Raw genomic sequence first — 18,133 nt, 5'->3', positions numbered from 1 at the left:
GTGGTGAAGGGTAGCAAAAGTCGGTCTGAGCTTAGAACTTGTAGTGATGTAAGATGGAGGAAAGGAGTTGGAACAACATTCACTGCATTATTGCATATTTTCATCTTTCTTGATTCAATGTTTGGAATGACTTTTTTGCTGCCCTCTGACAGGTGTATGTCTTATCTCCCTTCTCCCCAGTTTCATTGTGGCTGATGAAGGAACTACTTTATGATTCGGGAAGAGATGCAGTTCTGTTTTAGATTTGTTTGTCTCCCTGACTTGCTTCAGTTGCTCCTGTTCGATTGCTAGTAAATAGGTACTACTACTCTCTCTTTTATCTTTTATTAATATTTATTTTATACTCCCATTTTAGTTTATTACTGTTTCAAGTTTATATGCCAACTAGCTCTGCAGATGATGAAGAAATTGAAGAAATGTATGCTGAGATAAAAGAAATTATTCAGGTAGTGAAGGGAGGCGAAAATTTAATAGTCATGGGTAACTGGAATTCGACAGTAGGAAAAGGGAGAGAAGGAAACATAGTAGGTGAATATGGATTGGGGCTAAGAAATGAAAGAGGAAGAAGTCTGTTAGAATTTTGCACAGAGCATAACTTAACCATTGCTAACACTTGGTTCAAGAATCATAAAAGAATGTTGTATACATGGAAGAATCCTGGAGATACTAAAAGGTATCAGATAGATTATATAATGGTAAGACAGAGATTTAGGAACCAGGTTTTAAATTGTAAGACATTTCGATGGGCAGATGTGGACTCTGACCACAATCTATTGGTTATGAACTGTAGATTAAAACTGAAGAAATTGCAAAAAGGTGGGAATTTAAGGAGATGGGACCTGGATAAACTGACTAAATCAGAGGTTGTATAGAGTTTCAGGGACAGCATAAGGGAACAATTGACAGGAATGGGGGGGAGAAATACAGTAGAAGACGAATGGGTAGCTCTGAGGGATGAAGTAGTGAAGGCAGCAGAGGATCAAGTAGGTAAAATGACGAGGGCTAGTAGAAATCCTTGGATAACAGAAGAAATATTGAATTTACTTGACGAAAGGAGAAAATATAAAAATGCAGTAAATGAAGCAGGCAAAAAGGCATACAAACGTCTCAAAAATGAGATCAACAGGAAGTGCAAAATGGCTAAGCAGGCATGGCTAGAGGACAAATGTAAGGATGTAGAGCCTTATCTCACTAGGGGTAAGATAGATACAGCCTACAGGAAAATTAAAGAGACCTTTGGAGAAAAGAGAGCAACTTGTATGAATATCAAGTGCTCAGATGGAAACCCAGTTCTAAGCAAAGAGGGGAAAGCAGAAAGGTGGAAGGAATATATAGAGGGTCTATACAAGGGCGACGTATTTGAGGACAATATTATGGAAATGGAAGAGGATGTAGATGAAGATGAAATGGGAGATATGATACTGCGTGAAGAGTTTGACAGAGCACTGAAAGACCTGAGTCAAAACAAGGCCCCAGGAGTAGACAACATCCCATTAGAACTACTGACGGCCTTGGGAGAGCCAGTCATGACAAAACTCTACCATCTGGTGAGCAAGATGTACGAGACAGGCGAAATACCCACAGACTTCAAGAAGAATATAATAATTCCAATCCCAAAGAAAGCAGGTGTTGACAGATGTGAAAATTACCGAACTATCAGTTTAATAAGTCACAGCTGCAAAATACTAACGCGAATTATTTAGAGACGAATGGAAAAACTGGTAGAAGCCGACCTCAGGGAAGATCAGTTTGGATTCTGTAGAAATGTTGGAACACGTGAGACAATACTGACCTTACGAATTATCTTAGAAGAAAGATTAAGGAAAGGCAAACCTACGTTTCTAGCATTTGTAGACTTAGAGAAAGCTTTTGACAATGTTGACTGGAATACTCTCTTTCAAATTCTAAAGGTGGCAGGGTTAAAATACAGGGAGCGAAAGGCTATTTACAAATTGTACAGAAACGAGATGGCAGTTATAAGAGTCGAGGGGCATGAAAGGGAAGCAATCTGTATATTGAGCAAGCAGTAAAGGAAACAAAAGAAAAGCTTGGAGTAGGTATTAAAATCCAGGGAGAAGAAAGAAAAACTTTGAGGTTCGCAGATTACAGTGTAATTCTGTCAGAGACAGCAAAGGACTTGGAAGAGCAGTTGAACGGAATGGACAGTGTCTTGAAAGGAGGATATAAGATGAACATCAACAAAAGCAAAACGAGGATAATGGAATGTAGTCGAATTAAGTCGGGTGATGCTGAGGGAATTAGATTAGGAAATGAGACACTTAAAGTAGTAAAGGAGTTTTGCTATTTGGGGAGCAAAATAACTGATGATGGTCGAAGTAGAGAGGATATAAAATGTAGACGGGCAATGGCAAGGAAAGGGTTCCTGAAGAAGAGAAATTTGTTAACATCGAGTATAGATTTAAGTGTCAGGAAGTCATTTCTGAAAGTATTTGTATGGAGTGTAGCCATGTATGGAAGTGAAACATGGACAATAAATAGTTTAGACAAGAAGAGAATAGAAGCTTTCGAAATGTGGTGCTACAGAAGAATGTTGAAGATTAGGTGGGTAGATCATGTAACTAATGAGGAGGTATTGAATAGGATTGAGGAGAAGAGAAGTTTGTGGCACAACTTGACTAGAAGAAGGGATCGGTTGGTAGGACATATTCTGAGGCGTCAAAACCGTAGAGGGAGACCAAGAGATTAATACACTAAGCATATTCAGAAGGATGTAGGTTGCAGTAGGTACTGGGAGATGAAGGAGCTTGCACAGGATAGATTAGCATGGAGAACTACATCAAAGCAGTCTCAGGACTGAAGACCACAACAACAACAACAACAACAACAACAACAACAACATCGTTTCAAGTGTCAAACATTCATTTTTGGATCATTAACATTGAATTTGAATACTTAACTTAATCTGGTAATGCATGAAGTAATACTGCCATTTGTTTCAGTTCTCTGTCATAGTTTGCTCATAGGTCAGAGATTATGGGTGGTAATTACTCTTTTTTTGAAGGAAGTAAGTATAAGCTAAGCTCTAAAGGAAAAAAAATCATGTTCTCACTAGTACTTGTCAGTAGTTAGCAAAGAAGAAAATAAAATGAAACTACTAAGTAATTTATTATCAGTAATAATTTGGTATGTGCTGATAAGTCATTTTGTGAAGTCATACTATTGCTGGGATAAGTGAAATCACATAGAAGAAGACTTTATATCTTTGTAGTCAGAACAGAAATAAGTGATATTTTTGACATGTATATTTTAAAGGCTTTACTTTGTTTCTCTTATTCCTCCCCTATGCTCTGTCAAGGAGTATGGGACTTCATCATCATCATCATCATCGTGTATAGGTGTTAGAATCAGCATTCGTAAGAATTTTGATAATGTTGTCTTCTAATGACTGGATTTCAGTTCATATCTTCAGTGACTGATCTGTTGTATCAAATTGTAGAAATAAATTAAGATCTGTTTACACCATGTTGTTTTATGCACAGATGTATCTTACAGATTTCTTATTGACCTTCACTTTATGCTACATGCAAATGACACTGAAAGGCTGCAGAGGAGTCACAAACAAGAATACATAGTTTAGATTTACTTTTATTTATGTATATTTCACTTAAGATAAAAATGAGACATGAAATGTGTTCCTGCAAATTAAAACATTACAAGAAATGCATGGAAGAAGTACCAAGATGTGATTGTTTCTGTGTAAACGTCATGTAACTTTAACCATATTATTCATAGTGATGTTCTGAAACATGTTCTAGGTGTTGGCATTGGAGCAGCTCTATGCATTGGGAGCTTTAAATCATCATGGGGAACTTACAAAACTTGGGCGAAGAATGGCAGAATTTCCAGTTGATCCTATGATGGCCAAAATGATTCTCGCTTCAGAAAAGTAAGTGAGAATGCATGCTCTACTACTTATTTGAAAACTAATAACACAGTGTAAATTCTGTATTCAAGATTTAGCGAATAGGTATTTCTGAAATATTTGGCTTCTTGTGCGACCCACAGCAAATAAACAGTAGCAAAATTTGTAATTTATAGAGCAAAGACTTCATGTTCGGGACAAAAAAAGAAAACCAAAAAATATTGTATGGATGTCTACACAGATGACAGGTGCAACAGAATAATGAATCATTTGGATTCCCTTAACAGAAACATTCAAAAATTTTAATAATTAATAATGACTTATTTAATTGATTTTTTTTCTGAATTATGGGATCAACTCTTCTAGAGTCTGTGGTAGTGTTGATAGATAAATGTTGTCCGTAATGAAACCTCCAGAAAAAAAAATCACAGTATGCCTAATCTGGTGACTGTGGAGGCCAGCTGAGAAGTGCTAAGTTGCTCTGTTTGACGACCAATCCAATGGCTTGGCAGACTTTCACTCAGATATTCATGTACTTTGGGACTCCAGAGAGAGAGAGTGCCCTGTCATGTTGAAAAATGAAGTTTTCCTTGTTCTGCTTCAGAAACAACCTGTTTCCTAAAATAGCAAGATACTGCTGACTTTTAACCATTTTTCCATCAACAAAGAAAATACCATAAGCAGATGAGTGGGATATCACACAAAACACATTGACTCTGGGTGAATGTAATACATGTTCTGTGCTTGGGGGTTCTATAGGTTCCAGATTTGAACATTGTATTTGTTTGCTTTTCCAGTAAGGTGAAAAATCAGTTTCGTAATGAACATGATGCATTGGGCAAAAGTTTTATCACTGTCAGTCACACTCTGAAGCTCATCAGGAAATGCCACTCATTTGCATTTGTCGTAATAACATAGAGCCTGTAACAGTTGTAACTTTGAATGGCTTCATAACTAACTGATGCCTCAGAATGTGACAAATAATTGTTGTAGGCCGTTGCAACCGCTGACTGGCACGATGAGTTGATTTTGTAGGACTGTGTTGGAAAGCAGTTTAAATTCATGCAACATTTTTGTTGGAAACATAAGGACAGCCAGGACTCTTTCCTTTATATACATTCCTTTGTCTACAAACTGTTGGTAAAATATATTCTATTCATTTGGATGATCAGACCTCAACCTGAAATGTCCTCGCACTGGAATCACAGAATTACACATTGTAAACTTGAGAGCACAAAATTATTTCTGTTGCGGAGAGGCAATTTTGGAACATGTGGAGGTAACCATCCAAATAGAAGACAATCAACATCTAGCAACAATGAATATAGACTAGACAATGTATTCGTTCTTCCAATAACCAAGCTGTGGTGCAGCAATCAATAGTTTTGCCAACATAATTAAGACAGCTTATTCAGATGCCTAAAATGGGACCCTACTCTGTCATGCAGCAGAAAAACAGTGGAACTCCTGGAGAATTCTCATCTACCAGAGTATGTCATCAAAAGTTTAGAGCACAAGTTCCCAGACTTAGGTTGTATGGATTACCTCAAGTCCATACGGAAGGTATTCATTGAGGTCATGGCCACTGTGAACATCACATCAAAAGCTCACAGATGTTCATTGAGAAAATTAAACAAATTAGAGTTGGCCCAAAAGATGTTTTAGTCAGCCTGGATGTGGTTTCACTATTTACAAAATTTCATGTGGAGGACACATTGAAACTGTTGGAAGAACGTTTTCCTCCTCAAATGATAAAGTTGCTGCGACATGTTATTAAGACCACCTGCATCTTGTACAGCAGTAAATTTTATGACATGATGGATGGAATGGCTGTGGGTTGCCTCCAGCAATTACTTTTTTTTTTGGGAATGTGCATTAAATCCGGCTCCCATTTGACCATCTTCACTTTATCATTAGATTGACGACATGCTTATGATCTTGTGACACGATGTAAAAGCTCTTGAACATTTCCAGGGACATGTGAACAGCTTGCACCTAAACATCCAGTTCACCATTGAGACGGAGAAAGAGGAAAAACTACAGTTTTTAGATGTTCTGGAACAACGAAAGTCAGCTCAACGTCTCGGCCACTCAGTGTACAGCAAGCCAACACACACTGATTTTTATCTTAGTGCCCAGAGTTTTCACTATCCAGTCCAGAAGAGAGCAACTTTAAATATGCTGGTACACAGAGGAAAAACTGTTTCTGACAAGGACCTCTTGGGTTTCGAAATTAATCATCTGAAGTATGTATTCTGAAAGAACAGCGGTCAATCACGTGATATCAAGTCAGTGTTCTCCAAGAAAAGGAAACGTGTAAATGTTGAACATTCACTTGATGAAGCACTGATTTCACAGTTTGAATAAGCAGGGGCCACAATGGGAATGAATTTTGCACAATAATGAACATTGCCCAAGAACAATTGTAGTTGTTTGCAGTGCTGAGGAACTGTTAAGTTATTGATTGTGTCCAAATAATCCTTTGTGGGCATGAGCTCTTGCTTACTTGATATATGTCTGAGGCAGTTTACCCTTGGCTCAAAGAAACTACATTTGTTGATGACAGTGCAGACCGTGGAATTGAAGGTGCTCAAATATTGCAGGAGTGGTAATGACTCGAAATGGTTATTTGTTACAACAAAATACGCTGAATGGAATATTAATCGGTAAAAACTGTTTCGTCTGACAATCTACAGGCAGCTAAAGGCAATTGAAAACAGACATCACAAGGATCTATTTTGAAAAAATAATCCCTCCGTCCTCCTTTCACTCAATTTTTCCAACAATTCCTCTAGCTTCCGAATGGGATACACATCTAAATCTTGAGCTTTAATGAAAGATATAAAGTCACCATCCATTTGGCTACGTAACTATTACTGTTGGCATTGCCCATAGGCTAGATGATACTGGGGATATTACTTCCATACAATGAAATCTAAGTAGCTCTGCTTTAACTTGATTGCACATGCTCTACAAAACTTAGACATTGGTGATTGCTTTAAAGATACATGGGCACAACTTAATGTAGGTTCAAAACTTATATTGCACACACCCTGTATCAAGCTCTTTGAATGGAATTGTGGTTCAAACTAGGTTCTTTTGGTCTGAATTTAGAAACTAAAAAGCATAATATGGTCGAATCCAAAAATATTAATTGTCATGCAAGAGTTTACTACCAGTAGGATTATTTCCCAAGCTGTATGTTTACTTAGCTTGGTCTACAAGCTGACCCATGACGCAATTGATGGTTCATTGTACCTCACCACTGCACACTGAATGTACTGCAGCTGTGGTGATCTGGTATGCCTGTATGTGTCCAGATTAATCACAGACACGGCTGCACCTGTATCTGACTGGAATTTTGCTATCACTCCATTAACATCCAGCTGCAGCATGAAATTCTGCAGCCAGTCTGCTGCTGCTGGTGTCACTGCCAAGGCAGATGCGTGCTACATGCCCAGTTTGCGACTTGCAAAACAGGTGACATTATGGGACAGCAGTGATGTCATCGGCCACAATTTGGACATGATTAGGTTGGACCAACTTTTCTGGGAAACTTCGACAGCACGCTGTTTGAGGTAGCTCAGTGGTTAGTACACTAGTCAAGCGTTCAGGATGGTTGTTGAAATCTTCGTGCCACCATACTGATTCAGCCTTTTGTGATTTCCGTACATCATTTATGGAAATGTTGGGATGGTTCCTTTAAAAAGGGAATAGCCAATTTCCTCCCTCACCCTTCCCTAATCAGAGCTTGTGCTCTGTCTCTAATGACCCCATTGTTGATTGAACAATAAGCTCCAATCTTTTTTCCCTCCTTCTTTGACAGCAACATGGAGCAGACTTTTGTATGAACTTATGCTCATTTTGGAATACGCCAACTGCAAACAAAGTTTTTCTCTTGATGTGGGTATACTAGTGATGAGGACAGTGGACAGCCAACTACTGTTGTAGCTACTGAATGACATCTTGCTAAAATACTGGCACCTGGCAAACCAGATGACGACTTTAATTGGTTGTCATCAGTTGACTGGTGAATGCTACTACTACTGTTACCACTAGTACTATAATTAAGAATGAATTATCATGAAACATAGTTTGTGCTGATACCGATACTTTGTGAGCTTTGGCAATTTTCAGCACATTGTTCAGGGTTGGATCAGATGACTAAATCCTTTGCATTAATTTTGCCATCAGGAGCTAACATCACAGAAAAAATCACATTTGTGTGGTATGCTTTGCAAATCAGGAGTCTATTTTGCATATGTTTGCTTATGTTGCTTAATATGTTGATTAAATTTGAACCTAATTGTGCGTTTGATGACCTTAATATTCAGTCAGTAGAAAAGCTGAAACTGCTAGGAGCCAAGAGTGGGCACAGTTTTTGCACCACTTAGTACACTTTATTACTAGAAGACAGACAGAGTGCATACTGACTTTCTGTTCTACTTGGCACTAGTAGAATATAGTTTACGATCATTTGCACAGGTGCTATTGCAGAGACCAGTGAAACAAATAGGCAGTTCCATGGTCGATTACAACGGAGTTCACAAAGTGAATGGCAAGAAGCAAAGTCCAGTGTGTAGCAAAGGTAATTATAAGTGTGTGCAAAAAGTCCAGGAAGCGATACAAATCACAAAATTTAAAATAGCGAGGTCAATCACTTTGCTATCAATAGAGTTTATTGAAGGCTTCAGAGAATAGTGAGAATTATTGGTCAAATGAGGGACTGTGGTATTTATAAACACTGTCACATCAGTAGATGGACCTATGTGTCATTCTTGTGGTGGCAGTGGCAGTGCTGGTGGCGCACTCTGCTGGAGCAAGCTGCAGGTACGTTATGAAGCGTATCTCTGACCTTTCTCCGTATTTATATTTGGACTGGGTGGGGAATAGGAATCACTGGCAGATACTAAATTTAATCATCTGGAGGCAGCTTGATGGAGGAGTCATCCAGGGATTAGGGGTTCTGAGCACGTTTTTGTCCTTCAGATGGTGAAACTTTCCATAAATATGGAAGAATCAGCAATTGCCAAAGGCATGAGGATTTAGAAGACAATGGAAACCACTGCAGTAAAGACAAATAATGCGAGATCAAGACGGTATCCAGGTGGACCAGACTCTTCTCCTGATGTAGCCGAAACCTTTAGAGAAAACCTCAGTTCACTTGTATGTGATTTCCCCAATCATATGTCGTCATTGGCGGAGACTTTATTCATCCAACAATTAAGTGGGAAAATAAGTTTTGTTACTGGTGGGCATGATAGACATCCTTTGAAACATTACCAAATGCTTTCTCTGAAAGCTACCTAGAACAGATAGGTAGGAACCACACTTCTGGTGAAATGTATTGGATCTAATGGCAGCAAATAGGCATGACCTTTTTGAGGATGCCCACATTGCAACTGGTATCAGTGACCATGATGTGGTTGTGGCAACAATGATTATCAAAGTACAAAGGACAACTAAACTAAGCAGAAAATATATATCTTCAGTAAACTAGATAAAAAAATATGTAGTGTCATATCTCAAACAGTTACTTTATACTTTCAGCACAAGTCAGGAACATGTAGAGGAATTATGGCTTAAGTGTAAAAAATAGTTGACCGTACTCTAGATAGATATGCACGCAGTAGAACAGTCCATAATGGAAGCCACTGTAAAGAAACTTCTAAAGAAACAGAGATTACTGCATAATAGGTGTAAACCAAAGCATAGGGCTATAGATAGTGAAATTCTGAATGAAACGAGTTTGGCTGTGAAGAGAGCAATGTGTGGTGCCTTCAAGGACTACTGTAGCAGAATATTGTGAAATGATCTTTCTCAGAACACAGACATATTCTGGTTGTATGTAAAGACTGTTAATGGCACCAAAGTTATTGTCAAGTCCCTAGCAAATGAGATAGGAACTGAAGTTGAGGATAGCGAAACAAAAGCTGTAATGCTTAACTCCATTTTCTAATGTTCCTTTACAAAGGAAAACCCAGGAGAATTGATTGCCCCAATTTAATCCTTGTACCACTTAAAATATTAATGAATAAGTATTTGTGTCAGTGGTGTTGAGAAGCAGCTGAAATCATTAAAATGAATAACGCTTTGGGGCCTGATGGAATTCCTGTCAGTTTTTGTACTGAATTTATGTCTGAGTTAGTCCTTTTGTAACTATAATCTACTATGCATCCCCTGAAGAAAAAATCGTGCCCAGTTCTTGGAAAAAGGCACAGGTCTCACCCGTCTACAAGAAGGGTAGTGGAAGTGACCCATAAAACTATCGTCCAATATCCTTGACATCAGTTTGTTAAAGTATCTCACAATATATTTTTAGCCCAAACATATGAACATAATGACCTCCTCAATGTCAACTGGCAAAAATTCTGAAAACTTCGACATGTGAAACCCAACTTGTACTTTTCTCACATGACATACTGAAAGCTAACCAATATGAATTCCGAAAAAATAGATCATGTGAAAGCCACCTCACACTTTTCTCACGTGTCATACCAAAAGCTTTGGATCAAGGAGATCAGATAGACGCAGTATCTCTTGATTTCTGAAAAGAATTTGAATCAGTACCTCATCTATGCTTATAGACAAAAGTTTGATCATGGGATATCAAGTGAAATTTATGACTGGATTCAGGACCTTTTGGAAGGGGAGGGGGGGGGGGGGGGGTACAGCAAGTTATCTTGGATGGAGAGTTGTCATCAGATGTAGAAGTAACTTTGAGTGTATCCCAGGGAAGTGTGTTTAGATCCTTGCTCTTTATTTTGTATGTTAATGACCTTGCAGACAATGTTAATAGTAACGTCAGGCTTTTTGCAGATGATGCAGTTATCTGTAATGAAATACTATCTGAAAGAAGCTGCACAAATATTCAGTCAATGCTTGATAAGATTTCGAAGTAGTGCTGAGGTTGCAACTTGCTTTAAATTTCCAGAAATGTAAAATTTTGCACATCACAAAATGAAAAAAATGTAGTATCTTATGTCTATTATACCGATGAATGTCTGTTGTAATTGGTCAACTCATAACAAATACCTGGGTGTAACATCCTGTAGGAATATGAAATGGACTAATCACATAGGCTCAGTCATGAGTAAAGCAGGTAGTAGACTTCAGTTTATTGGTAGAATACTGGGGAAGTGCAGTGTACATAGGAGATTAATTAAAAATCACTCGTGTGAACCATTGTAGAATATTGCTCTAGTGTGTGGTACCTGTACTAAATAGGACTGAGAGGGGATATCGAACATATACAGAGAAGGGCGGGATGAGTGGTCACAGGTTTGTTTAATTTGTGGGAGAGTGTCACAGAGATACTGAAGAACTGAATTGGAAGACACTTGAAGATAGATGTAAACTATCCTGATGAAGTCTGTTAACAAAGTGAACCCTAATAACCACCGGTGCAGTGTTGTACATACCCTCTGCCATGCACCTCATGTTGGTTTACAGAAAATAGATGTAGATGTAAATGTATCCACAGGAAACGTGATAAGCAACCAAAAAAAGTGTCGTGATGATCTATCTATTCCCAGAAGACTTAGTTCCCCACTCTGATCTCCAGAAGCAGAATGCAGAGGTGACCATGTGGAAAAGATTGAAAAATCAATGAAAAGATTGCAGTTTACAAATCAAAGCATGTAGTATCAGAAGCCTTGGTGTATTAGGAAAACTAGTAAACCTGCAAAGAGAAATTGAAAGCCTGAATATAAATGTAGCGGGTGGTCAGTGAAGTGAAATGGGAAGAAGGTAAAGATTATATGGGAATGCAGGTTTGCACAGTGAATTTCATTGGTGAATTTTGGTCGTGAGCCAATTTATGGCATCATTTTGTTGCAGTGCTTCAATTATTATTTTACTCATTATCATCAGGGGAAGTCTTCACCTGAAGATGACCATTATGAAATTCAGCGAAACATTGAGACACCATGACACAGCTGTTAAGCCGAAGCAGTTTCATCAAACATAAAGATTTCTGTTAAGTTAAATTTAGGATAATATGAGGTATGTCCGCAAAGTAACGTGTGCAGATACAGAAGAAATATTTATTGTACAAAAATCTACAACTGTTAAACTACTTTTCTACATAGCTTCCTAAATTTTGTAGACACTTGTCTTAGGTTGGCACAAGTTTTTGTATGCCTTCTTCATAGAAGGTTGCCACCTGTGTATTCAACCATGTGGTAACATGTTCTTTCAGCTTGCCATCATCGTTGAAGTGTTGACCACCAAGGACAGATTTTAGGTGTAAGAAGAGATGAAAGTCACTAGGAGCAAGGTCTGGGTTGTACAGAGGATGATCAAACGCATCCCAGTGTAATTCCCGTAAGAGTTGTTTGGTCACATTTGCCATGTGAGATCGGGCATTATCATGGAAAAAAAACACCTTTTGACAGTAATCTTTGGCACTTGTTCTGTATTGTGCGGCACAATTTCTTAATGGTCTCTCAGTAACAATGTGCATTGATTGTTTGGCCTTGTGGTGTGAAATTAGTCAGCAAAGTGCCTTTTCCATCCCAGAAAACGGTGCACATGACTTTTTAGGTGTCAAGATTTGTTTAGGCTTAAACTTTGTTGGGGATGAAGTGTGCCTCCGTTCCATTGATTGCCGTTTTGTTACAGGGGTGCTGTGCAATACCCAAGTTTCATCCCCTGTGACTATCCAAGAAAGAAAACCATTGCCTTCTTGATTTTAGTGTGTCAGAAGCTGTAGTGCACTGCCCATCCATTGTTTTTTGTGCTGTTCAGTAAGAATTTTGGTACCCAACATTAGCAAAGTTTTTGAAACTTCAGTTTTTCAGTAGCACTTTCATGAATTAGTGATTGTGAGATTTGCAGGACTTCCCTAGCAAGGGCACTAAGTGTAAGCTTACGGTCGTGATTAATCTTCTCTTCAATTGTGTGAACCAGTTCATCAGTAACTACAGACAGGCGTCCACTTCGTTCTTCATCATGCACTTGATGACGTCCTTCATTGAACAGTCTAACCCATCTTCTGACCATTGACTCACTCATAGCATTTTGTCCATAAACCTCGCAGATTTGCTGATGAATTTCCTTTGGCTTAACTTTCTTTGCATTTAGAAAATGAATCACAGAGCTGATTTCACACATGGCGGCATTTTCAATTTGGCTGACATTATAAAGAAGTACTATAAAGCAGATGTCAGCAGCAGTGATCTGAAAATGGCGTACTTGTCTTCTCCTTGAGGCAGAGTAACTGTGGCTCATGCTTGGAACTGCAGTCATAGCACTACTGCGGATAGAAATAGAAACAAAACTTACTTTGTGGACTACCCTCGAATCAACAGCAAAGAAATTGTGGCTCACGGTAGAAATACTTCAGTGGAAGTGAAAAGGAAATGAAAAATATTGAACAGAAAGGAGAAATACAGGAGCATAAATCACTTGAGAATGAAATTAACAAGAAGTGCAAGGAAGCCTGGAAATCAATAGATGTGACATACATGTAGAGACAAACAAATGATTAGAATGTCAGAAAAAGTGGACAATTTATTCAAGAGGAAGAGCTTCACAAATCGATCAAATTAATAAAATGTTGGTCCAGTCCCAGCCCTTACGCAAGCAGTTATTTGATTTGGCATTGGTTGATAGCATTGTTGTGTGTCCTCCTGAGGGATATCAATCCAAAATATGTCAAATTTGCATGTTAGATTGTAAAAATCTCGAGCTGGTTGAAAACCCCTGCCCATAATCCTCCAAATGTTCTCAATTGGAGAGAGATCTGTTGACCTTGCTGGCCAAGGCAAGGTTTGGCAAGCAGGGGGACAAGCATTAGCAACTCTTGCCGTGTGTGGGCAGGCTTTATCTTGCTGAAATGTAAGCCCAGGATTGCTTTCCATGAAAATCAACAAAATGGGATGTAGAATATAGCTGATATACCACTGTGCTTTAAGGATGCCACAAACGACAATCAAAGGGGTCCTGCTATGAAATGATAAGGCTCCCCAGGCCATAACTCCTGGCTGTCTGGCCGTATGGCAGGTGATGCTCAGGTTGGTATCCCACCACTATCTAGGTGGTCACCAGAGCTCAGTTCGAAGTAAGACTTATGACTGAAGACAGTTCTACTCCAATCAGTTGAATCCTAGGTCCCAATGACCAGCAAAGTGTCTAGAGATCCCCCAGACAGCTGTAGGATACCAATGTTACTGTCGCCCGCCATATGACCCAACAACCAGGAGTGATGGTCTGGGACACCATTACAATTCATGACAGGAACCATTTGGTTGTCATACAAAGTGCCCTTACAGCACAGTGGTATCTTGATGATATTCTACACCCTGTTTTGCTGCTCTTCATAGCACACCATTCTGGGCTTATATTTCAGCAAGATAGTGCCAGCCCACACCTGGAGAGATTTTCTACTGTTTGTCTTCATAGTGGTGAGCTAGGTCTCTGAATCTCTCCCCAAATTGAGAACATTTTGAGCATTATGGGCAGGGCCATCCTACCAGTTCAGGATTTTTATGATCTAACAAGCCATTTCAACAGAATTTGGCACAATATCTGTAAGGAACACGTCCAACAACTGCATCAGTTAGTGGCAAGCTAAATAACTGCTTGCTTAAGGGCCAGAGATCGACCAACATGTTATTGACACCAACATGTTATTGACCCGCTTAATTTTTTAAGCTCTTTCTCTTGAATCCAATTTTTGTGAAATTGTAACCGTTTTTGTCCTTACATGTACATCACATCGAGTATAAATTTCGGAGAATGCAAAAGTAAAGGGCTCAACTTAAAAGTGTACAAAAGGAATTCCAGTGTTAAATACAGAGTAGGGAATAGGTAAGTAGGAAGAGTACATTTAGGGCCTCTATGAAATGGAGAAACTGTCTGTCTGTCAGTCAGTCAACTTGGTAAAAGAAGAAATGGTTGTTGATTTGGAGGATATAGGGCATTCAGTGTTAGAACAGACTTTATGGAACTTTTGAAGTTTTCTGATTAAAGAAGGCAGGAAAGATAGATAACGTTTCTGCAGAATTTCCAAAATTATTGAAGAAGGTGGCACCAATGTGATTATTCATGTTACTGTGTAGGAGCTATGAGAATGGAGGCAGTATTGGATGTATAGAATGATATCGTCCACACTATCCTGAAGCAAGCGCATGTAAATGTGAGAAATAGCACACAGAAAGCGTGGCAGTTCAAGTTGCTAATTATAATGGTATGCAGAAGAAGAGCAAAGAAAATTGAGGATCTGTTAGATGATGATCAGTTTTAACATTAGGGTAAGTATAGGTACTAGACAGGCAGTTCTGATGTTATGCTTGATAATAGAAGTAAAATTTAAGAAAAATCAAGACAATTTTGTAGGATTTGCCAACAATGAATAAATGTGTTTCTTGGTATTAAGTGGTACAAATGTTTGAAATCCTCAGAGAAATAGGTAAACAGTATAAGGAAAGACAGGTAACATACAGCATGCACAAGAACCTAGACGAAAAAAATCTTTTTCCTCTAAAATTCAACCAGTGTATCAAGAAGCAATTACGGAAATCATATGGGTAAAAGGATATCAATGATGAGATTCGAGATGATGTTGCTGTTCTCCATGATATGAGGAGGATTTACAGGACCCATTGAGTGGGTGAACTTTTACAGAACATAGAATATGGATTGAAAGTAAATAAAGAATTACAAAAATATTAAGGAGAAGCATAAATGATTTTACTGTCAAACTTAGCATCGAAATTGGGCACCTTCTTGTAGATGAAGTGAAGAAATTCTGCTCTTTTGGAATTAAATTAATCTGTGATTGAAAAAGCAAGGAGGATATAAGTGAATGTTACTATACTTTTGGTAAGGTCCCAACCCATTGTTACAAGTACAAAACTTTATGAGCAGAGAGCAGAACTATTATCCTGCACTCAGATTTTCAATAACAGTCCATGTATATCAGTCAGTTTCTCATACTCTGTGGAGCTTCATGGTAGCATTTTAATTTATATAAGTGTTTTGGTACTTGTACAGAATACTATTGGATCATACATTGAGGTACCCATGGCTTAGACAACGAAAATGTATGTAAAGCATTCACAGTCAAAGTCACAAGTCCCATCTACAGCTCTGCTTTACAGTGCACAGTTACTGTACTGCTACAATGCTATAACTAATATAATGATTTATCAGAACTCTCTCACTCCGGATTAAAAAAGTTTAAACCAAGTTACTTATGCATTATCTCTCAAAAAATATTACAGAGTTTGCAATCTCAAACACGTAAAGCTCTTATGCCAACCAAACAAATCTTTCACAGCATCATTTTTATAGTGCACATTGTAACTGATGGTATTTCATTTCCTGTTGAGAACTGCCATCAGGATTTCAGGCATTCATTATCTGCTGTAATGAGTTTTCACGTGTTCTAAAATGTTTTTAATTTTATACTCTTAAGCCTTCATTTGTGATCATTAAATTGTTGTAAATGTTTCTTTTTTATGTGTCGCTTGTAGTTTCTCAAATGACAGGCACTTAGTTGTATGTGATTTCTGTTCTTCTCATTTCTAGGTACAAATGCTCAGAAGAGATACTAACAATTGCTGCAATGCTCTCTGTGAATAGCGCAATCTTTTATCGGCCAAAGGACAAAATTATTCATGCAGACACAGCAAGAAAGAACTTTTTTGTACCTGGTGGAGACCACTTGACATTACTGAACATTTACAGCCAGTGGGCTGATACAGAGTTCTCAACACAGTGGTGTTATGAAAATTTTATTCAACATCGGTCATTGCGACGTGCACGAGACGTCAGGGAACAGTTGGCTGGCCTCATGCAGCGCGTTGAAATTGAACTCGTTTCAAACCCACAAGAAACTGTGAACATACGTAAAGTATGCAATCATTTTGTGTTATTCAAATTTTATATTACTTTTACTTCTGCCAGAAACTTTGGATAATTTGTAGGTAATAACATGGTCAGTGCGAACATTATAACCAATCACATAAGCTATATTGAACAACCATAGACTTGAAACTTGAAACTTCCTGGCAGATTAAAACTGTGTGCCGGACCGAGACTCGAACTCAGGACCTTTGCCTTTTGCGGGCAAGCGCTCTACCAACTGAGCTACCCAAGCACCACTCACGCCACATCCTCACAGCTTTACTTCTGCCAGTACCTCGCCTCCTACCTTCCAAACTTTACAGAAACTTTCCTGCAAACCTTGCAGAACTAGCACTCCAGAAAGAACCATAGACTTGCTAAAAGAACAGCAAATCACCACAGCTTGGATAGTAAAAGACATCAGTATGTGGCCCTCATGCAACATGGGTAGGCATGCAGTGGAGCAACTGTTAAACAGGCAATGTCATGGATATTGCATATCATACCATTATCATCAGTTTGATCTAACAGGAAGTGTTTACTCTGACCAGACAACAAATTTTCATTATAAGGTTATTTTGTCTAAAACTGACATGGTGAGACCGTGGCTGTATACAATTAATGTAGGTTGATTCTTACAAAGAAGAAAACAGCAACCAGCCACTATTAATACTGCTATTTATTTAAGTAAATAGTGCCGTAACCGGTTTCGAACTGAAAAGTTCATCTTCAGACGGCTGTTCACAATATTTATAAGACGCACTTTACATAATTATCAGTTTTTGATATTTATGCTTCCACTACAGCGAAATACCACACACCAAGACTATTTCGCTGCAGTGGAAGCATAAATATCAAAAACTGATAATTATGTAAAGTGCGTCTTATAAATATTGTGAACAGCCGTCTGAAGATGAACTTTTCAGTTCGAAACCGGTTACGGCGCTATTTACTTAAATAAATAGCAGTATTAATAGTGGCTGGTTGCTGTTTTCTTCTTTGTAAGAATCAACCTACATTAATTTTCATTATTCCACAATGTTTTCATGTGGACTAAATCTGTAACTGATGATCTCATAGGTGTGTCATTTATGATAAACCACACATCTAGCAAGAATGATGTGCTCCAAACTACTCATGTCTTTCTCCATCGCCGTTTTCTGCTGTTGTGGCACAGACACCCACCTACACTGGTTTAATATTCTGATATGAGGATTTGGATGAAGTATAGTCAATCAGTACCTTGCAATTTTTTAATAATTTATCCACTGTAAAACCACTTTTCATAAATATTAGTTACAGGAATGCTATAAAACCCTACAAGCTTCACCATTTCTGTTCTAATGATGTGCAGCTGCTAGCCTGCTATGACCTACATTCTGTCCACTTCACTTACAT

General features: G+C 38.4%; 1 protein-coding gene across 1 annotated transcript in view; it reads left to right on the top strand.

The window, feature by feature from the left end:
- LOC126273162 (pre-mRNA-splicing factor ATP-dependent RNA helicase DHX16) overlaps window positions 1–18,133 on the top strand; it is a 105,318-nt gene that overhangs the window by 67,838 nt on the left and 19,347 nt on the right. Inside the window, exons 13-14 of the mRNA XM_049976631.1 lie at window positions 3,777–3,907; window positions 16,418–16,742. Of these exons, the coding sequence (XP_049832588.1) occupies window positions 3,777–3,907; window positions 16,418–16,742 (456 nt within the window). The remainder of the gene's footprint in view (window positions 1–3,776; window positions 3,908–16,417; window positions 16,743–18,133) is intronic.

The sequence above is a fragment of the Schistocerca gregaria genome, chromosome 5, assembly GCF_023897955.1.
Source record: "Schistocerca gregaria isolate iqSchGreg1 chromosome 5, iqSchGreg1.2, whole genome shotgun sequence".
Classification (NCBI taxonomy): Eukaryota; Metazoa; Arthropoda; class Insecta; order Orthoptera; family Acrididae; genus Schistocerca; species Schistocerca gregaria.
The sequence above is the reverse complement of the archived record's forward strand: the minus strand, read 5'-3'. Positions and strand labels throughout refer to the sequence as shown.